Genomic DNA, 23,014 nt, shown 5'->3' on the forward strand with positions numbered 1-23,014 from the left:
CTCCTTTTGCATGTGTTGCTGCATCAGTGTGGCATGACATGAAGGTGATCAGAGTGGCTCTGCTGTGGCTTTTCTGAAGTCTTATGGAAGTCCAGGGTGCTTTAATAGAGGCCATCGGCTTGTTCTTATTGTTGAGTCTGGTGTCAGACATCTTCCTCTTAACGATACTCCATGGACTCTTTATGGAGTTTAGGTAAGGGAGGTTTGCTGGCCAATCAAGCACAGAGATACCATGGTCATTAAAGCTGGTATTAGTACTTTTGGTAGTGTGGGCAGGTGCAAAGTCCAGCTTGAAAATGAAGTCAGCATCTCCATAAAGTTTCCTTTTAGACGACTACACTGACTTTGGGCTTAAAACACAGTGGACCAACACCAGCAGATGACATTGCTCCCCAGGTCATCACTGACTGTTGAAACTAAACACTAGACCTCAAGCAACATGGATTCTGTGGCTCTCCATTCTTCCCCTAGACACTTGGAACTAGATTTCAAATGAAATGCAAACTTTTAGTAACTGAATTCAAAAAGTAAAACTTACATCGGCTCATTAAAAATCTGGGTAACAGTGAGACATTATAAGTGTTTATTTTTGTGCCTTACAGTTAATACAAACTCAAAATTCAGTTCCTCTGAAAATATGCAATATTACATAATAATAAAAAGGATATATACACTGCTAAAAAAAAATAAAGGAACACTTTTTAGTCATAGTATAATATAAAGTCAGTTAAACTTCTGGAATATTGATGGTCAGTTAAGAAGTAGAGGGGGGTGTTAATCAGTGTCAGCTGTGTTGGTGTTAATTAAAATAACAACAGGTGCACTAAAGGCGCAACAATGAGAGACTCCATAATCCCGGAGGTACACACACACCTACATTAGAGTGTCCGGCCTTATGTGGCAAGAGTATGCAAGCAGTTTCTGAAGGATGAAGGCACTGATACCTCTGACTGGCCTCCATGCTCCCCTAAATCCAATGGAACATCTATTGGACATCATGTTTAGATCCATCCGACTCCATCTCGTTTCACTCCAGATTGTCCAGGAGCTCAGTGATGCCCTGGTAGATACCCCAAGACATGATTGGTCATCTCATAAGGCGCGACGTTGTCAGGCATGCATAAAAGCACATAGGGGCCATACAAACTGAATACTATTTTGAGTTACTGCGATAACATTTCAACAAATTGGACTACCTTGTCAGATCAGTTTTTCAGTTTAAATTTCTCGGTGACGTTGAGGTAAGGCCTTTGTGGGTTGATCATTTTCATCAAATGATGTGCCATCATTTTGTTCCTAATATGTTACCAAATCCACATCAGTGTGGATATCCACCATGATTTTTTTTTCCAATTGAGATCTGATTTGTTTTCAAATAGTTCCTTATTTTTTTTAGCAGTGTATTTTAATAGATAACTTGATTTACAAAAAGCAAAATTGACTTGTTCTGAAAACTGGACTATGGACCACTGTGCTAAAATCCAGTCCTTTTTTCCTTAGTGCAGGTAATACACTTCAGTCTTTGTCTCTGGTTCAAGAGTGACCTATTATAAGGTATGAGACAGTTGTAGCCCATCTTCTGGATACATCTGTATGTGGTGGCTCTTTAAACACTGATTCCAGCCTTGGCTCATGTCTTTTTAAAGAAATGTTTTCTGCACTGGAGGCCTTAATTCTTTCTTTTTTCATCAGTAGGCAGACAGGAAAGAGGGGCAGAGAGAGGGGGAGACATTCAGCAAAGGTCGCCGGCCCCGGGACTTAAACCCAGGATGGCCGCATTGAGGACCATAGCCTCTAAACATATTTTGACCTCAAAACTCTTGGGCTTTAGTTTACAATCCAATCAAGGCTGCAGTTATCCCTGTTGCTTGTGCACTTTTTAAAACATACTTTTTCCTTCCACTCAACTTTCAACAGCTCTCTGTAAACAGCCAGCCTCCTTACCAATGGCTTTTGTGGCTTTCCCTCATTGCGGAGTATTTCAGTGACTATCTACTGGACAACTGTCAGGTCAGTAATCTTTCTCATTGTGTAAGCCATGGCATTTCTGTAATAAAAAATAATTTTCATTGTCCCTATATAGTATTCAAAGGAACTGAATTGTGGGGTTCCATGAGATGTAAGCGACAATCATTTATATTACAAAAATAATAACTTCAGATATATAACTGTGCGCAATAAATCTATGTAATATGTGAGTTTCACTTTTTGAACAGCATTACTGAAATAAACGGACCTTTCAATGATGCGCTAATTCCTTAAGGTGCACCTGTGCCTGAGCCTAAAGCTCTGGTGAGTGATCTGCACGCATCATTTTCCTTTAAATATTTTAACATAAGCATTCGAACAGAATACTATCTTTATCACGAAGAGTTTTTGGCACACAGGAGATAAACAAGATTTGGACCTCTGCAAAGAGCTAGTCGTGACATTAAATTCCCCTTTTCTGCACCCAGCTGACATTTTACTAGTGTTGACAGCTTAAGCCGTAGCACACCAACCGCACATATCCCTGTCATCTTATATGCATCTGGCTTCAACGCTGCAGCCTCTCTCAAAAAAATCTGAACCGGTTCACCTTTAAACTCCTGTTTTTGTTATTTCGGGTTATTATCGCTGCCCGGGCCTCTCTCTGCTGCTTCACCCCAGCTGCACTCCTGCCCTCAGGCTGTCCAGAGGGAAGGGAGAGGAGAGTAAACTAGGCTCACCATGCTTTGGTCTCATTGGTTGACTCTGCCTTGCAGTTTTTGTCCTTGAGAATGTGCAGACATGGAACAGATAATGTTCTGACACCAGAAACTCTAGAGCGGGACCAGATCGACACTTACTCCTTGCTTCTCCTGCTTCCACTGTAACACAATCGGGGTTATGCGGATTGAGGAGCGACGTGCGCGTCGTGTTTTTATTGGACGGTTTTAATTTCTAATCTAGCACCAGTGTTATTTTAAAAGAAATTAATAAAAGTATTTGTATGTGCCTGTTGGCATGCACGTATTGGATTGGTATTGTAATGACATATGCCAGTACTAATCTCACTAACTGAAAAAAGATCACACCCGCATGGGATTATTGTGAAGCTGAGGTTTTGCTCAGCGCATTACAGACGACAGGGTCGGACTCTTCAAACCCAAAAATATCCAAATTGTGCAAGACGCAGCTGGATTTAGCCTGTAAGTGTATTCAAAGCCATGCACGGCGAAAGTGAAAATTATTTTACTGCTTTAATGTAAATCTGAGGTTTGCTTCCCTTTCTCCGGTGTGTTGCAAGGTCAGAGATCTCCTTTTACCGAACGCGCCTGCGACGACGGGCTTTCTGCAGGAGTCAGCAGCATGCAGGCGGAGCAGCAGGTATAGGAATCTCCCTGCAGCAGCGGCCCATGGCATGAACTGCCAGACCCCGGTGATCTAATCCATGATGACTAGCGGGCTTCAAGCCAAAGTTAGCACATGGCTTTCAAGTCAGGGGATAAAATATAAAGATATATACGAGTTTAGAGGGTGCTGCAAATTAGCTCAGCCAATAGGCTCTTTTTTTTCTAGTATTTGGATTTATTGCAGTTTAGAGACATTCTGCGTAAATGTGTTTGTTAGCAGGCAATAAAAAAGTCTGAGATCATAATTGCCATTTCAATGACTTTAATAAGCAAAATATGAAACTTTTATTTTTCCAAAAACAACAACAAAAGGACAAAACAGAAACCAGCCTGAATGCAACAGTTCAAATTTTAAGTGTTACTTATTATTCATATATAAACAGGATTGAAAATTGATCCCCTCCCCCCACATCATCGCTAGAAGTAGGTATACATGGAATCGGTGAAAAACAGAACAAAACATCATCCCGCTGCTGCTGCAGTTTCAGTTCGATTTCAACACAGTTGAATCAGCAAACCAAAAAGATTGTTTTTAAATGCAATGACTTTTCAACATGTTTTCAATGCAAGCACCATGCTCAATCGATATGATCTGACACACTTTAATTTAAAATCATTAAAATAAAGACTTTTTAAACTACGCATCTGGCCAGCAGAACCAGAATCATCAAATTATAACAAAAACAGACATAAACACACACAAACAAAAAAACTATATTACATAACATAAACACTGTTTTCATTTTGAAAATTGGCACAACCTGAGTCCCCTTTTTTTACTGACCGGCAGGAAAAAAAATCAGGAAAGCATAGAGCAGTAAACTTTGTATAAAAACACGTGTTATCTAAATATTAGCTCTACTTTAAAACTTTTTGCAAGCATTTTTTCTAAGTAGGTAAAATACAAATCATTAATATTAGGCCCAGTGAGAAAGAGCAACAGGTGGCTGCGCATCGTAATGAGGAAGTACGTTAATGGAGAAAAAACTTATTTGAAACAAAATTTAAATGAACAAAAAAAAACTGTATGAATCATTTGTGTTTGTTTAATAATGACTCATCAGCCAATATGACAACATGCGCCCAAATATCTAACCAAAACTGTTACAACTGGGCCCCTTTTTTTGAATATCACGACAGCATAACATGATAGTATGTCTTCCTGTAGGGAGGTTTGGACAAAATTCAAAATGAAAACTTTTTAAATCATCATCCAGAAGTGCACTTGACACACAGTTTCGTGTATTTAAATGCAATTAGATTAAAAAAAAAAAAAATGCTCTCTTCCTTTATTTACGACCCACCCTGCCACAAATGATAGAAAATAAATCGTAACAAACAATAAATGAAAGGAAAAAAAAAAAAACACAACACAAAATAAAAGAAGTTCATCCAGCCTCCTCAATCTTGTTGTGCAGTTGCGTAATATTTACAAGCCGAAAAAAAAAAAATCATGAAACCCTCTGACCAAAATGGTACTGCACCGGCAGTCCTGTGTTCTCTTCAAACAAACAAAACAAAACAAAAAATACAAGAAAACAAATGGAGAAGCGGAGATCAACGACATGCTCTTAATATACAGGAGAAGATGAAAGTACAAAATAGAAATTATTACCGTACATGTCCAGCATGCAGGATTAATATTTAATGCAGATTTTTTTTCTTTTCTTTTTATATATATATTCGAATATAACCAAGCAGGCAATAAATCAATGAGATGTTGCATAAAATGTCACCCCCCCCCCCCGCCCCCCCTGACCACCCCACATCCCCACCGCCCACCCTCCCTCCCTGCTAGACAGGAGCTGAGTTTGCATAAAGTGGAGTCACGCTTGTTCGATTTTTTGGGAGAAATTTCGGGCCCAACTTGCAGGCTGTGATGCTGTGAGGCCAGACCTGCTTGTTTTTGTTTTCATAAACAGTTTCATGAATTTGCAAAGCAAAAACCTTTCAAGACAAGACATCTGTCTTGACCCCATGTCTCACGCCTACTTACTGTTTAGTTTAAAAAGCTGCAGCCTTAGAGGAGAAGAATGTTCATCAGAGGGTCCTCCTTTTCCCCGAAGAGTCTCTTCACTACAAGCAACTAATCTACAAAAGATGCAGCGACTGATCGGACTCTACTTTGCTCGTTGCATCTCTGTTGACACGTGGAGGCATCTGTAGATGGTTATATATGAGAATAATAGCTATCTGGTGGATTATTCCTCTAATATGAATATAATTTCACTGTTATTAGTAACAATCAAACAGTAGGTGTGAGGAGGTGTGGATTATTACAGTCTGTTCATGAGGAGAGTCGGTCAAGGTGTGAAGGTAGGGTGGAGGGAGAGTTTGTTGTGGAAAGGCTGAAGGGGACAACTCACATGAAAAACTCTGGCGATGAGGGGGTGTCGCTGGTCGAGCCGGCCTCACGGAACCCGCTCCCGCCTCCCGACCCCGTCAGCTTCTCGCACTTGAGTTTGTAGGCGTCCCTCTCCCGCGCCAGCCGGCTTATCTCCGCCTTCAGCTGCTCCACCTGGTTCATCAGCTGCGTCTTCTCGTTCTCCAGCACGTGCTTCTGCTGCACGCGCTTGAACCTGCACGACTGCGCGTAGCCGCGGTTCTTCAGGGTCCTCCGCTTCTGCTTGAGACGGATTACCTCGTCCTTGGTGAAGCCCCGCAGGTGTCTGTTGAGCTCCCGCACCGACATGGACACTAGCTGCTCGTCCGAGAAGCGGTCCTCTACGTTAAGCCCGCCACCCCCGCCGTGGTGCGCGGCCGTCTGGCTCAGGTGGCCGTGCGGGTGGTGGTGGTGATGGTGGCGGTGGTGGTGGAGCGGCTGGTGGGACTCTGGGGAGACTGGGGATGGGCTGTCAGGGTCCTGGTTGTGGTGGTGGTGATGCTGGCTGTGCGGGTGGCTGTGTCCCCCCGGGTGTCCGGACAGTTCCTCGGCGTGGTGTGGGATGCTGCCCGCGTACGGGTGATGATGCTGCTGTTGACCGTGGCCGTGATGGCTGTGGTGGTGGTGCGGGCCCCTGTAGCCCTCGAACGCGCCCTGCTGCTGCTGCAATTGCTGCTGGACGTGCGGAGCCTGTGGGTGGCCGTGAGCCGTGGCTCCAATCAGGGCCTCCACAGCGTCCTCAGGGGTCAGACTCAGCGTCTGCGGGTCTATCTGCTGGTGGTACCCGCTGTTCGGCATCCAGTACAGCTCCTCCAAGTGGTGTTTCTGCTCTGTAGGGCTGAAACTGGGCGAGGAGGGCACCGAGCTGCAGGGCGTGCTGATAGGGGTGGATGACACGGAGCCCTGGGGTTGGAGTCGGTTACACTGGCGCACCCCGTTGCGATCAAGCCCAACCAGGCCTTCCTTCTTCACGTCAAACTTCATCAGGTCAAAATCATTGACATATTCCAGAGCCAGAGGGCTGCTGGGCAGCTCCGGGCCCATGCTCAGCTCTGCGCTCATGTTGCTGTCGCGACTCTTCTGCAGATACGCAAAGGTATTGGCGAGCGTCGCAAATACGGACCTATTAATCAAAGTCTCTTCTCTTCTTTCTTGTTTCATGCAATAGTTCTTTTGGCTCCTCCACAAATCTGCACTGACTTGCTGTAGCATGAAACACCGAGTGATTGGTCGGGGGGGTGGGGGGGGGGGGAGAAAAACAAAAAAAAAAAGTTGTGGAGAAAAACTTTGAGACTAATGCTCAGCACGCTGTTTGCGTCATGTAGCCTACTTCTGCTGGAATAATCTGGCAGAAACCGGGCAAGAGGTAGAAAACAGTGCTGCCTCGGTGCAAAAGTAAAAAAAAAAAAAAAAAAAAAACTCAGTCCTTTCAGCAGAAGTGTATTCACAGACAAAAATATTAGGATAAATAATAATATAAGATATACCAGGTTTGCGCGCTGAGACGGGCACCAGTCCACGTCGCAACTTCTTGGAAATAAGTCCCTTTTTTTCTCCAGGAAAATAAAAAAGGAGCCAGGAAGCAAAGCAAACAGGACGTCTGTTTTTCCTTTCTTTTTTTTTTTCGCTGAGAAGCTGCTTTTCCAGCTCTGCACCGCAGAGGTTTAAAGACTCGCCTCTCACTCTCTCCGCTCTGGTATCCAGCAGACTGCACTCGGAGCCAACCGATGCTTTATCCTTTTAGCGCACTGTGACGTCGCGCTAGAAGGCGGGGTCTGTAGCGATCAGATCTCCAATGGGAGAGAGAAGCAGAGGGTGAAAAATGAGGTGGAGGAACACAACACAGAAAAGAGAGAGAGAGGAAGAGAGAGGAGGCGCCCAGTTCAGACTTGACAGCCAGAGAGAGTCAGCTGACCGACTTCCCTAAAAGCAAAAGGTGGGCGAACAGAGGAGGAGAGGCATGCCTTCACTTTATGGAATGGTCTCTCCTTCACTGTTTAGGACCATAGTCAGGTTCATGCTAGGGAGTTACCGGCTTCAGTGAAAAAAAAGATGAATGAAGACTAAAATACCAAATATCCAAAAAGTCCAAGTAAAATGGACTGTTTTTCCAATCTCATGAGAGAATCTGTTGGATTTGTCCTTGTGTCAATGGTACACTGTAAGTGCAAGAGAAACAATTGACACATTTGCCTCAATCATGTCTTGGTATTACAGTGCCTTGTGCACGTTGAAAACTTTACAAACAGTTAACAGTGTTTTTTGCACACTATATATACTGCCTTAATCTCAACACTTCAAGGTTTGCTCTCCCACTAATAAAGACAATAAAAGCTGTGCGACACTTTGGCATACTTCTCTCAAATCTTGACCTCCCTCTCAAACACGCTAAAGACGCATATTTTATGGTGTTTTACTTCCGTGGTCAAATAATGCATGCCACACACAGCAGCAGCAGCTTCACTTTCACAATTAGTCATGAAAAAATGCAATAGGAAAGATATTCCTCTATAATAAAACACCATATGGATATCTTTGAGTGTGCATGATTATTTTGTTTCTGAATAATTCTCAGAACCAACTTTCTAAAACCACACGATCATTATTGTCAAATATATTTGTTAAACCGTTTTTTTTTTTTTTTTTTTACTTTTTCCCCTAAAGCGTGTTACTGCTTCAAAATGCTTTTGGCTTGGCCCGTGATTTTCACACGGGGATGAATCAAACTAAAACCAAAGGAAACAGGCTCAAGGCTGCCTCTGCGTGGACAACACAAGTACAGGCGAAGCTGCGTGGGAAGATGATGCTGCTGCTGAAATTTCCTCTAGTTTCTGGCGCTCTGCTTTTTTATCTCCGCGTTAATTCCTCCTTTTAAAGGTCACAGCTTGCCTTTAAAACTGCTAACAATTTATCTCAGTCACTTAAAACTCAATCAAACATGTTCTGCACTTCGCTTTTACTGCCTAACAGGTTGTTTGGCCAACATCACAGTTTTTATTAAATGTTATGTTTGTGGGTTTTTTTACGATTTGATTTTACATTTTCAATTTAATTAAGTAGCAGAAAAAAGAAAACATGTGAGCAAACGTCTGAATTTTCTTGCCAAAAAAAAAAAAAAAGTCTCCCTAAATGGGCCAATTTAAAGGATCAATAGGATTATAATTTCGTTTCTAGACCAGATTCACGGGTGAGCACGACCGCGATCAGAGGGTATTGATCAGTCAGGGCGCAGGAAGAGGCTGCCAAAGATAAGACCCGATAATCAAGCGCTCATTTGTTCAGCCTAAATTCTTCATCACGTTGAAGCAGTGGAGCTCTGCAGGAGCTCGGGATTCCACGGTCACCGAGATAAAGTTTTAGTTTAGTCTTGTTTAATTAATTCAAGAATCTAATCAAAATAACTTAACACAACACCGATAGTACAAAGAATGATCAATGTTAAATTGTAAAAGGAATTAGTTTTAAGTGTAATGATGTGGTATGAATAATAATAGCAGTAATAATACTAATTGTTTTTAATAAGCCATAATTTTATAAATAAACTTCACAACTTTGAATTATTTTATTTCTCGTTTTTAGCTTTTATTGGGAGTTAAACTGTCAACCATCCTGAAACCTCTGATCATTTTTGATAGTCACATCTTTTAATATTTCACTAATAGGATACCCATGTCATCACCGCCGAACTCGATTACATATTTTTGTCTCTTTCTTTTTTTTTTTTTTTTTCAGTAAAAAAGCATCCCCCAATCTTCCTCTGTTAAATCTCTCCACCTGCAGGCGTGCTTTCCAGCTTGTAGCTTCAACCTGAGAAGCGCCCAGAGCGCAGCGAATTATGCCGTGCTTTGGCGAGTCGAGCCGCCCTGAAATCCGTCTCCCTGCGAGGCCGACCCGGCAGCAGCCCCATTAGGTCATAATGCTCTCTAATATAACCCGAGTCCGCCGACTAATAGACCCCGGCAGGCCTACTGGCGGCTCTCTCCCCCCTCATTGGTAATCACAAGCTGTAATGGAGAGACGAGATGTAAAAAAGCGTCCATGTCAGCAGCATATCGGTGGTTAATGATCTATTAAGTGATCCGTGTGCTTATGGACAGCGAAAAAGTGTTGATGCTTGCTTATTCGGCCCCTAATGAGAGTCCCATCCTACGGATTTTAGGAATGAATAACAGAAATAAAATCAACCTTTAAAATGTTACATTTAACAGTTGACCCGCGGAGGATGCAGAGGCTGCGGAGCTCCCCACAGCTCACACATCTCACACCTACAACGGGCCCCGCTGGAGTCACGCAGGAGGCCCGCCGTCCGCCTGTCCGAACCGGTCAAATATAGGACGGAGACATTTGCCCAACACATGAGGATTTTTATTCTGTTTCCGGATTATTCAAGCGTGTACACCTGTTCCTCCTGGATCTAAACTCAAACTTTGTCTAACAAGGAATACGATTTTTTGGGGAAGATTGAGACGTTTTTCTCTCTCTTTATATCTTTGGGGTGTTTCGGAGTAATCATCGGCTCTAACAGTTCCTCCGAATGTTCCTGGAAATGTTACAGAACAAAACGGTGGTGGATGGCAGCCGCCCTAAAAGGCCCGTTACAAGGGAGGGTGAGGGATGGTGGTACTACTTCAGAAGTGGCGCTTTGATGCGCTTTGACGCAGGAGGGAGTGGGGAGATGCGCAGAGCAGAAGCGCTTTTCCAAAGCCTGCTTTCAACCAATGTATGTGTTTAAGCTGGAAAAGTTATAAATCAAATTTTTTCTGCAACTTTATGCTTTTATTTTAGTCTGTATGCTGGAGTTTGGTTTATTGTAAATGAAGAAGTTCACCCCGCATTGCCTTCTGCTAATTAATTATTTATGTTAAATAATTTTACGCCTACTGTTACGCATTTTATCTCAGTTCCATGAGCCAATAGAATCGAAGCACACCCAGGAGAAATTTAACATAATTCTTTGCAAAGTGTTAAAACGCCGTTAACATAGCCTAATGTTATATCTCTAAAAATCACAGTTGCATAATTAAGCATCCATGTACTGCATCCTCCATTTACAAACTGAATTACATCAAGAGACTCCACGCTGATCGATTGTCTATTAAAACATATATTATTAAGATCCGCTGTCTGCGCAAACAGGCCGAGCATCTGTTAAAGGTTAACATCCTCAGCATGGATGAAAGAGAGAGTAAATCGTAATAAAAGTAGGATAGGTCGCAATTTTAATTTTTATTCGTGTTGAAGAGCAAATGTTTAACAATGTGCACCTATCAGTTATCTTTAAATCGTCGCCTTTCTGATGTGTTTCTTAAGAACAGGCCTCTGTTTGATTCTCGGACTTCTTTGCATGGGTTGCAGCAATTCCGCTCTCACCATTCAATCGATAAGAAGCTGCATGTGTTTGCAGGGAAAATAGGTTTCATTCCTTGTGACAGGGCGCCTCTTGTGGCGTTTCCACTTAATGCGGAAAGTTTGATTCAGTGACATGCAGCGTTTCGGCTCCATCTTCTGAACAGGAGGCTTTTATTTATTTTTCTTTTTTATTTAGTCTTGAAATGGCAAACAGACACAGGAAATATTTAAAGTTGATTAGGAGACCACGGCATAATTGTAGGCCCTTTTCTTAGATTAGATGTCCCTGATTGACAAGTAGTAAATATAACAACAAATAAATGTCAGTGTGCACTGTACTGGCTTAATCCCAGAAGAAAAAGGACAATAAATCTGCGTTTTGCTGTGGTCATTTCATTAATGTAAATTGCAATGCTATGTATGATAGTTTGGCTTCCCTCCAGCTGGCTCTTTGCTCAGGCTTGTGCATGGTATTAGGTTTTATTATGAATTGGCACAGTGTGGCCACAAAATGTAGGCGACACCACAAGAACCAAATATTAGAGTGCCGGCATAACATAATTAAAGGTCATATGCTCGGTCATAACCACAATTTATATCTGTGTTTCTCTAAGCCAACGATTAGCTTCTGGAACTCAAAAGAAACTTATGACCCACTGAAAACCTAATTAAAATACATTTGTTACTCAAACTTTCATGTTATCCTTAAAGAAATTGAAACACCTCTCCTCAATTTTCCCCAAAATCTCTGTGACATGTCCCCATTTGTGGAAATTTTCTGTGCATGAATCTGTCAGGCCATATCTCTGGGTTACATTAAAGAAGGTTTCAATGAATATTCTGGAAAATATGCGTCATCCACAGCAGAGCTCATACAGCACCTGGATGTTATTAAGCTAAAAGTAAAGAGAGAGATTTAATAGGCTTCAAATGGCTCTGTGCAATATCTGAAGATATGTCTTTGCTGTCAAGCATGCCATGCATTAATGTTTATGACTGGAGTTACTTTGTTCTCACTGTCTGCTGTGAATGCTGGAATAAAGCTGCTCATACAGAAGCTATAGCTTCTGTATTAGCAACCTATGCAAAAGGTTTCAAAAAACTTCAAAAAGCCAATATTACATGATATGATTCTGGGTTTTAAGATAACCTTTATGTAAGAGGTAAGAGGAAAGTAGGGGTAAAAACAAACAAGGCATGCAAAAAGTTTCAGAGCCGCTGGTATAATATATAAGTTTTTGGTATTGGGCCACCAACAATAGGATTGTGAAAGATGTCATACTTTTGGTCTAACACATGCTGTTGTTCTCCTTTCTTTTAGGAACTGGGTTGGTTTTGTTAGTAACTCCAAACCCACATCGATGCTTCTTATAACAAACAGCTGCCGTCCAGGAGGTCACCTTAAGGATGGACCAGCGGAACTGGTAGCTCTTCAGCACTGGATTGTAGGATGTAGAAGTCTTAAATACATGTATAGGAAGTGAAAACAAAAAACAGGTCCTGTAGAGCTTTAATTATATGTAAACAACTGGATGTAGCACATAAAGCATGCAAAAAATATTATTGCAGCAGCAGTCAGCAAAGGTTGATCAGGCCTGGGTTAGGTCCAACTTCTTAGATGGACAGCATCTGGGAGAGAAGTCTTTACAAGGGATAGAGTAGCCAATCAGAAGTGGAAGGTCAGAAAAGCAATCCTTATTTTTGCAAAACCAGCCTAAAATTTACAGAGTGACTACATTTTGGGTTAATTTTGGCTAACTCATAAAATCTAGCTGGCCGGCTGAAGTGAGTAGTAGAGCAAAAAGTTTTTGTAAGTAAATGGTCAAAAGTAAGAGGTGTGTTGCTATGTGGATAACATGCCATTCTGATGGAATAGATTTAAATAGTTTGCTGCTTTTTTAGTATCATTTCAAGCATTAATCACAAACCAATTCTATTTTTCCCCTAAATATGGAAGACAAACCAGATAATTTCCTGAAAGAAAAGATCCATAAAACTACATGTGCACTAATCACTGCAGCTGTGAAAGCATATCCGTATTAATGAGGTTTATGTTAAATTTGACTTGTAAATTTGAATGTATATTGAGAGAGAAGATTGTGAAACAAAACATTTAAAATGCCAGCTATCATTCTGTTGTTTATGAACTGCTGATTGTGCAGATGATATGTGCTTCCATTTGACTGATAAAATATAAATTGGAAGAATTTAGCCTGTTATTTCCAAAGTTAAAGTCAATGTGAAACAGTTTCAACCTGACTGATTAATCTGTGTTGTTATATTAAATATTTAGATGAAGGTATCATTATATTTGGTTGGAATTTAAAATTCAAATGTTGGTTAGAAATTAAATAATGAATTTCCGTGTTAACACTGTGTTGACCAACATTTCCGCTCAGAAATATTGAATAAAATCTAAACCACAAAACATTTATGCAAAGTGTTACACCGGTTAAATTTAAGCAGTTTGATACAACAGTACATTCACAAACAATCTTCTAACTACGCTTGTCTTTCCCCATTTTTCTTCTTTCCTTCTACGTTCACTCTCCTTTCTTGATGACCTATTCGCCTCTCGTCTCCATCACCCTTCTCCTCTGGCCCTGGCCTTGCCCACCCCGGGTCATTTATCATGGGCCAGGAGGGGAGCCCCCAGGCCTGCAGGCCTCTGTCAGCCCCTGCAATCGCATCATTGTGGCTCCCAGCAAACAAGTGTAGGATCAGCAAAAGTCTATTAAAGCCTGGTGGGCCTTTCTCAGCCAATTGGGTTCGGGTCACTGAGCTGCTCTCCTTGCTGCTCCGAGAGCTCTTTGTGTCGCCGCCGTTCGCTGACACAGATCCCCACAAGATTAATGATTTTTAGCAGCCATTTGGGTTTCATTCACAGGGTCCTTCTCTCTGTCTCTCTTTCTTTGCCACCTTTTTCTTTTTCTCTACTTCTTCTCTTCTTTTTCTTCCAACCTGTCGTTCCTTCTGCTCTCCCTACCTCCTAATTTCCCTTCTTCCTCCTGCCTTATATTGCCCATCAATTCTGAGCAGTCATCTCTTTAGTTTGTCAAGTTATTATCCATACAACTGTGATTTTCTACTAACCTGTCCCATTTTATCTCAAAGTTCCTCTTTAAGTCATATGTTAAAATTGATGGTCTCCTGTCTCATAAACCAAGATGACTTTCAGAAACCAGATCAACTATCCAAATTACTGCACTGGCAGGTTTCCCCTCACTGTCCCTCAAGAGGCTCAGAGTAATTTGAAATCCTAGAGCCACTTCCAAAACTTCCATGTTGTCATGTTCTCAGTGTAGTTTCCAGTAATTACTGCAGGTTAAGTGCACATCCCGGAGCTCAGTGGAAGCAGCTCTATCCCTCACCTGGGACATGACTCAGCAGAGTTCAGGTCATCTGGCCATTTCCCTGACCACTGGACCACACCCCAACCTACTTTAAACCCACAGGACAAGCACTATTTATGAGCGGCACGCATTTACTTCCATCACGTAATGTAATGGTAGTTTTATTTAATGGCTCAACTGTTTGCACAAAGGCAAGCCCAGACTGATGCGTATTTCATCAAAACATTACAGCAGATATACTTTTGTTTTTGCACAGTAGATCTTTACAGTTTTTCTTCAACAGATGTTTGAGATTTAAATAAACTACTATATCAGTTTAAAATGTTGTTGGTTGTGCTAATTGTTTCTGTTGTCTGTTCTAGAGGACTCTTTTATTGGGGATAGACATAAAATACATATTCCATTGTTTCAGTGAATAAAAATGACATGATTTAGATTTTCTGATGGATTGTTATTATGAACTACTGTAATGTGTGGTCGATTGTACTTTCTGTTCTTTAATGCAAAAACTTTTCATTTTATGAAATCCAATACAAATAAGTACAAAGTAAATACAATAGAGTTTTCTTGTGTGCTGATACTTGTACCACGGTTTCAAAGAAACTGTATTTGGTGCTTCCTTTACATTAACATTACTCACAAGCTTTTAATTTTTGTAAAGTTGGTGGCACTGTTGCCTTGCAGCAAGAAGGTCCTGGGTTCGATTCCCGGCCGGTGGTCTTTCTGCATGGAGTTTGCCTGTTCTTCCCGTGCATGCGTGGGTTCTCACCAGGTACTACGGCTTCCTCCTACACTCCAAAGACATCCCTGTTAGGTTAATTGGTCACTGCCCTTAGGTGTATGAATGAGTGTGTGCATGGTTGTTTGTGTGTTGCCCTGTGATGGACTGGCGACCTGTCCAGGGTGTACTCTGCCTATCGCTCATAAACTGCTGGAGATAGGCACCAGCTCCCCAGCGACCCACTATGGAATAAGCGGTAGAAAATGACTGACTGACAAATTAAACCAGATGTTTCTAACATTTTTAAATCTCCCTCAACTCTTTAATGTTTTAGGTTGCTTACTCACAGAGGCTTTAGTATCAGGAAGTGCAATGCAAAAGTATTCATACCCCTTGAACATTTCCACATTTGTCATAGTACTACCACAAAGTCACATATTTTGTACACTGCTCAAAAAAATAAAGTGAACACTCAAATAACACATCCTAGATCTGAATTAATGAAATATTCTCATTGAATACTTTGTTCTGTACAAAGTTGAATGTGCTGAGAACAAAATCACACAAAGATCGTCAATGGAAATCAAATTTATTAACCAATGGAGGCCTGGATTTGGAGTCATACACAAAATTAAAGTGGAAAAACACACTACATGCTGATCCAACTTTGATGTAATGTCCTTAAAACAAGTCAAAATGAGGCTCAGTATTGTGTGTGGCCTCCACGTGCCTCCATGACCTCCCTACAATGCCTGGGCATGCTCCTGATGAGACGGCGGATGGTCTCCTGAGGCATCTCCTCCCAGACCTGGACTAAAGCATCCACCAACTCCTGGACAGTCTGTGGTGCAACGTGACGTTGGTGGATGGAGCGAGACATGATGTCCCAGATGTGCTCAATCAGATTCAGGTCTGGGGAACTCGCAGGCCAGTCCATAGCTTCAATGTCTTCATCTTGCAGGAACTGCTGACACACTCCAGCCACATGAGGTCTAGCATTGTCCTGCATTAGGAGGTACCCAGGGCCAAACGCACCAGCATATGGTCTCACAAGGGGTCTGAGGATCTCATCTCAGTACCTGATGGCAGTCAGGCTACCTCTGGCGAGCACATGGCTGGCCGTGTGGCCCTCCAAAGAAATGCCATCCCACACCATTACTGACCCACTGCCAAACCGGTCATTCTGAAGGATGTTGCAGGCAGCACCTGCTTTCATCTGTGAAGAGCACAGGGCACCAGTGGCAAATTTGCCAATCCTGGTGTTCTCTGGCAAATGCCGAGCGTCCTGCACGGTGTTGGGCTGTGAACACAACCCCCATTTGTGGACGTCCGACCCTCATACCATCCTCATGGAGTCGGTTTCTAACCGTTTCTGCAGACACATGCACATTTGTGGCCTGCTGGAGGTCATTTTGCAGGGCTCTGTTCTGGCAGTGCTCCTCCTGTTCCTCCTTGCACAAAGGCGGAAGTAGCGGTCCTGCTGCTGGGTTGTTGCCCTCCTACGGCCTCCTCCACGTCTCCTGGTGTACTGGCCTGTCTCCTGGTAGCGCCTCCAGGCTCTGGACACTACGCTGACAGACACAGCAAACCTTCTTGCCACATGTCACATTGATGTGCCATCCTGGATGAGCTGCACTACCTGAGCCACTTGTGTGGGTTGTAGAGTCTGTCTCATGCTACCATGAGTGTGAAAGCACCACCAACATTCAAAAGTTACCAAAACATCAGCCATAAAGCATAGGTACTGAGAAGTGGTCTGTGGTCCCCACCTGCAGAACCACTCCTTTATTGAGTGTCTTGCTAATCACCAAAGATTTCCCCGTTGTCTATTCCATTTGCACAACAGCTGTGAAATTAATTATCAATCAGTGTTGCTTCCTAAGTGGACAGTTTGATTTCACAGAAGTTTGATTTACTTGGAGTTATATTGTGTTGTTTAAGTGTTCCCTTTATTTTTTTGAGCAGTGTATATTTATTTGTAATTAGCTCAATATTGTGAAAGGAAAACAGTATTATTTCAGGTTTTCAAAACTGATAGCACCTAATATTAGAAAAAGGAGGCCAGAATTTGAATTCAGCCTCACTGACTATCACAAAGAATGTGTACAATCACATATATCTGTACTAGCTTTGTACATCTAGAGACTCAGATTTTTGCAATTTCTCAATTGAATTTGGATTTGGACTTTGACTGATCTTTTTTGACAGAGAAATAGGTTTTGATGTAAACCCTTCTATTATAGCTCTGGCTATATGAAATCATTCCTGTTGGAAGGTGAAATTCTTCTCCAGCCTTGTGGCTTTTCAGGCTGCTAACAGGTTTTCTTCTCATGGTAGCCCTGGATAACCTTTCATCTTCCCACCAACTCTAAACAGGTCCGTTGTCCATGCTTAAGAACATAATCTCAACATCGTGATGCTGCCACCTACATGTTTAATGGTGAAGCCGTTTTCAGGGTGATATGTGTTGCTAGTTTTCTGAAACACGCAGCATTTTGCATTAAGACCAGAAAGGTTTTGGTCTCATCTAACCCTAGCACCATCTTCCACATGTTTGCTATTTTCATCTACATGACTTGTGACAAATAGCAAATGGAGTGTCTTATAGCTTTTTTTAACAATGGCTTTCTTGACACATGAGCTCCTGCTTTGCAGATTACAGGATTTAAAGCTGTAATGATCCCAAATTCTCCAGACTGACCTGTGGATCTCTGCAGCTCCTCCAGAGTAACTGTGGGCCTTGTGGCTGTTTCTCTGATTAATGCTGTCCTTGATGATGTTGTTTCTTCACTAATGTGGCAATGATTATATTTAGGGGTATCAAAGTTATGGGGCTGAAAACAAATGCATGCCATAAATTTCATATTTAACATATTTTATTTGTCAAAACGTTTGAAAACTATGTATCATTTTCTTTCCAAATCACAATTATTTCTTTGTGTTGGTGTAAATCACACAATCATAATAAATAATATATATTAAACTTTGTTGTTATAATGTGACAAAATATTGTAAAGTTCAAGGGGACAAATACTTTTGCAAGTTACTGTATATTTGAGAACACTTTCTGATTTTGGACTTTAAAATATTATAAAGTAAATCTTTTGGCAGAATAAGTCACACATAATATCAAAAATATGGTTACTATTGAACTGTTAAGTGCAGTTGCAGCTAATGTAAGGATTCAGTCTACAATAAAAAATACAAAACATGTCTCTGTCGAATACAGCTCAAAACATAAAAGACAGAAGAAAAAAATCTTTTTAGAATGAAAAAGGTGTCTGTTCTTAGAAGGCTTACTTTAAACGTAAACCTTGGTTTTGTTAAATTTACAATGTATATTTTACACTGTAAATTTATCATAAAGCACATGTTCTGGTGGGAAAGACATGGGGTGTATTCTTTTAAAAATAAAATATATATTTTTCCTCTGCAGTATCATCAGTGAGGCTGCTTTACACTCCCAGGGTGTTTACAGCATGTCTGTTTTAAGACTGAATGGATGAACCCTGCCAGCCGCCATGTCCATCCACCTGCCCTGTTTCCTGTCTGATTAATGTTCTGCGTGTGTGTGTTTGTTTGTATGTGCGGCTCTGTGTAAATGGTTATAGATGGGACAACACCACCACGCTGGCAGTCTGAATCATTACTCACACAGATAGAGAGAGACCCAGGGCCAAGAAACCTCTAACACATCCTCCACATTCCTGCGCAGAAACACACGCCCCCTTGCATGTTTCCTTTGGGTTATTCATTTCTAAGCAGAGCGCCTGGCATTTTACTACATCCTCCACTTTTGTATTAGCACCTTTCGGTTAGAACCTTTCGGTTCACTTGTAGAAAGGGAGGAGGCGGGAGAGATGTTTTTTTCTTTCATTAAATTTTACTTTTGAGAAAAAAAATCATCCAATCATTGTGAAGTCAGAAATAGGTGATGCTAATAACAGGGCTGAATTTTTTTTGGAAAGCCCAGGTGACAATGTCATGGCTTTGTAAGCTTCTGATAGGTACATTCACAACATTTGAGTTAAATGGAGGCACACCTGTGATTTTATTTTAAGGCAACACCTCAAACACACTTCTTCTATGTCTGACATCAAGGGAAAATCAAAGGAAATTAGCCAAGATATTGGAAAGATAATTGTGGACCTCCACATCTCTTGTTCATTTATTGCCAGATGACTGAAGGTGCCATATTATTCTTTTCAAACAAATATGCAATTTTTACCAGCATATACATTTCCTGCAATCATACCGTTTAGGAAGGAAACAGGTTCTGTGGCCAGAAATGAAAGTGTTTAGTCTGATAACTTAAAACAACATCAGAACAGAAGCAAAAGACCATGTAACCCCGCTGGCTGAAACTGGTAAAAAGCACTATTATCCACAGTGAAAAAACTCCTGTACCAACATGGGATGAATGGCCACTCAGTAATGAAGAAGTCATTTCTCCAGAAGAAAAATCCTGGGACAACAACCTTAATTTCTGGAAACAGGTCCTGTAGTCTGATAAAAACTAAAATTGAAGTGGTTGTCTGTAATGACCATCGTTACACCTGCAAAGACTGGTACACTTAACAAAATAGATCACATCATGAGGAGAAACATTAAGAACAAATATTGATGTCTGTTTCAACTCAAAATGGGAATTTAGTTTAATGAAAGATTGAATTGTTGTGAAAATGACCTGAAAATGTTATGATTTGGGGTTGTTTGGTTTTTGGTTTCGGGTTTTTTCTTTATATGTTTTTCACAGTTAAGGTTTTGAATCGTTCTTCTGTTTATTATTATTTATTATTATTATTATTATTATTATTATTAGATTTTGAATCATGTTTCTGTTTGTTTTCCTGGTCATGCTTTAGTTTTTGTATTCATGTTTTGTCAAGTGGGGTTGTTGGATCTGATTATGCTTTAGTTTAATGTTTTTCTCATTTCTGTTAGTTTGTACTCATGAGTCTCTGTTTTTCTCCAGCCACGTTTTGTTCTGTCTGTCATTATCTTTATTTGGTTCACCTGCTCCAAGCTAATCTCTCTCCTTACTCCACTTGGTTCACACTCCATATATACACACCTTTTCAGTTATTCATTGCGGAAACATTTTCAATTCATGCTCATGTCCTGCTGTTCACGTCAAGCCAGTCTTCCCAGCCTGCCCATGTCAGTTTTGCCTGTGCGTTTATTGTTTTGGTTTCTGCCTCCTAGTGAGTGAGTTTTTTGTTATTAAATCTTTTCCACTTACCATCATGCTGCCTGCTAGTCTGCATTCTGGGTTCGTCCATTGCTCAAGCCCTAACAGAAAAACCTGTGATTTAGGTAATAAAGTAGGGATATTAGCTTACATTTGTTTGCTTTGTTTTATTTTTGTATACATTATGACATTGGGGCTTTATTCATCTCAAGATCTTGTGCCCCAGATCTAGATGGCACTATATGATTAGATTGTAATCATATAGTGGATGGATGGATGGATGGATGGATGGATGGATGGATGGATGACAGTAATGTTCACAAATGATAAAAAGAATGAAAAAAATATTGACTAAAGATCTCACCCCAATGAGAATTAAAGTGTTGACATGCCTACAGAATTAATTTCACCTCTGACAGGTGTAGGTAAACAAATACATTGACTGGCCTCTTTAGTATGTACACTTGTTTAGTTGCTTGTTAGCACAAATAGCCAATCAGCCAATCACATGGTAGCAACTCATTTAGGCATCCAGACTTGGTGACAAAGACTTGCTGAAGTTAGAACCAAGCATTAGAATAGAGAAGAACATTATTTAAGTTACCTTATTTGAGGCAAGGTTGTTGGTGCGTGTTCAAGCAATAACTCTTAACAAACAAAGGTATGCAAAATGCCATCTTTGAATGCACAACATGCCAAACTTTGAAGCAGATGGGTTACAACAGAAGAAAATCATGTGTGCAACTCCTGTCAGCTAGGAGCGGGACACTGTTACTAAAATTTGCAGATAAAAAATAAGTCTAATCTGTCTCTCAAATCCATTTGCAACATTAAGATGGTAGGGTCAGAATTTGGTGTAAATAACATGAAATCACGTAATAATGATGTGGGGGATATTTTCTTGGCTGACTTTGGACCCTTTATTACCAGTTGAGCACAATTTAAACGCCACAGCCTATTTAATTATTTTAGCTGACATGTCCATCTGGATGGAGACATTTAGATGTTGTTACAGTTACATTCAGTGGGATAAAGCGCCATTTAAGGGAGCCTGAACAATCTCTAGCTGAGCTCTTAAACATGACAATGAATTCACTGCACTCCAGTGGTCTTTACAGTCACCAGTTCTCAATAGAGCACAATTGAGAGCGGGAACGGTGAGATTCACTTGGATGTGCAGCAGACAAATGTATAGATAATATATGATGTTGCCATGTCAATATGGGCCAAAAGTTTAGAAAATGAAGATCTAAAGCAGTTCTGAAGGCAAAACAGGGTCCAGCCCAGCATTAGCAAGGTGTACCTAATAAAGTGTCTGGTGAATGTAGTGTGTGTTTCTAGACCAGAACCTGGACAAAAGATGGTAGGTAATCTGAGCATTATCTTGTGACCTCAGAGTGAACAATTTAACTAAAGTAGATCTATTTATCAAAGGTGAAATTCACCAAATGGTTTTTAGGTGTTGCAAATATAACTTGGACATATTTATGAAAATTAGAAAGGACAAATTGTTCCCTCATAGCTTATTTGTTTCCTTGTTGTGTCTAGTCTTCAGTATAAGGGAGAGCGATTGCAGCCCCATCAAGACATGACTGTAAAGTTAAATGGGCTAGTTAAAGAGAAAACTGTTGAACAGCCTTGTTGGAAGAACAAAAAATGAGAGTAGTTCAGCACAGAGGTAAAAATAAATGCATGTGCATTTGGGCATATGTTTCATGTGTGTTTATACATTTGATATCACATGGAGTGCTTTGTGGTTTCTCAGCGCTTGAGCTTGTGTGTTTATACATGGATGAGAGTACACTATGTGTGTGTGTGTGTGTGTGTGTGTGTGTGTGTGTGTGTGTGTGTGTGTGTGTGTGTGTGTGTGTGAAGCAGTATGTATGCCTGAGCTGGAAGGGGGTTTATATGAACAGGAAGAGAGCCTGTAAATAAATCTGTTTGGGGACTGGGGGTATGGGGATGAAATATGGTCCCAGGGATGTGGAGCAATGTGAAAAACTCAGCAACGCAAGGGAATAACAAATCTCCCGATGTCGCCTCGCCGCAAAATAAATACACTCCCCTGTACAAGTCATCCATCTGGGCTATGAGTCGCAACAAAGACGGCCCCAATACATCCCCAGCACACACACAGAAAAACACACATGCACTGAAACACACCCGCACAGCAGCCATGTTCATTTACACATTTGTTTGTTTGTTTGTTAATGCACGTTTTTGTGAATGAAACATGAACTTTCTCTCTCACCCTCCATCTGTTATGGACTTTGTGTCTTAAGGGAGGATTGGAGTGGTGGTGATGAAAAGCAGGGGTTTATTGGGTGTTTTTACTAATGATCAATCACACAGGATTTAATAATTAAATTTCTGCCTGACAATTTAAAAGTCTCCCTTACACAACAGCAGACAGGAGATGAAAGATTCCAACTGCAGCAATGTATCAGAAGCAATCAACATCCAATATATTACACATGGGGTGTTTCTTACAATGTGGTGCTCTTTTTAGATTATATGCATGATGCATATTCACAAACACTCTCTTCCAGACTTATAGGGCACGATGAATACATTCAACTATCCACCCAGCCCACCAGATTCATCTTCACTTTGTTTATCTGGGCCTCCTCTGCCAGACACCAT

At 41.1% G+C, this 23,014-nt stretch overlaps 1 protein-coding gene and 1 long non-coding RNA gene across 2 annotated transcripts; one reads left to right on the forward strand and one right to left on the reverse strand.

Moving 5' to 3' along the window:
* Positions 1–5,697: 5,697 nt before the first annotated feature.
* mafba (v-maf avian musculoaponeurotic fibrosarcoma oncogene homolog Ba) lies at positions 5,698–7,463 on the reverse strand. The gene has a single exon (XM_047369891.1). The coding sequence runs from the start codon at positions 6,967–6,969 to the stop codon at positions 5,737–5,739; it is 1,233 nt and encodes a 410-aa protein (XP_047225847.1). The 5' UTR covers positions 6,970–7,463; the 3' UTR covers positions 5,698–5,736.
* A 2,517-nt stretch (positions 7,464–9,980) lies between these two features.
* On the forward strand, positions 9,981–13,408 carry LOC124874513. Its single transcript, XR_007039823.1, has 2 exons — positions 9,981–10,477; positions 12,428–13,408. It is a non-coding gene; the product is annotated as an uncharacterized LOC124874513 (long non-coding RNA).
* The last annotated feature ends 9,606 nt before the right edge of the window (positions 13,409–23,014 follow it).

The sequence above is a fragment of the Girardinichthys multiradiatus genome, chromosome 1 (genome assembly GCF_021462225.1).
Source record: "Girardinichthys multiradiatus isolate DD_20200921_A chromosome 1, DD_fGirMul_XY1, whole genome shotgun sequence".
NCBI classification, from domain to species: domain Eukaryota; kingdom Metazoa; phylum Chordata; class Actinopteri; order Cyprinodontiformes; family Goodeidae; genus Girardinichthys; species Girardinichthys multiradiatus.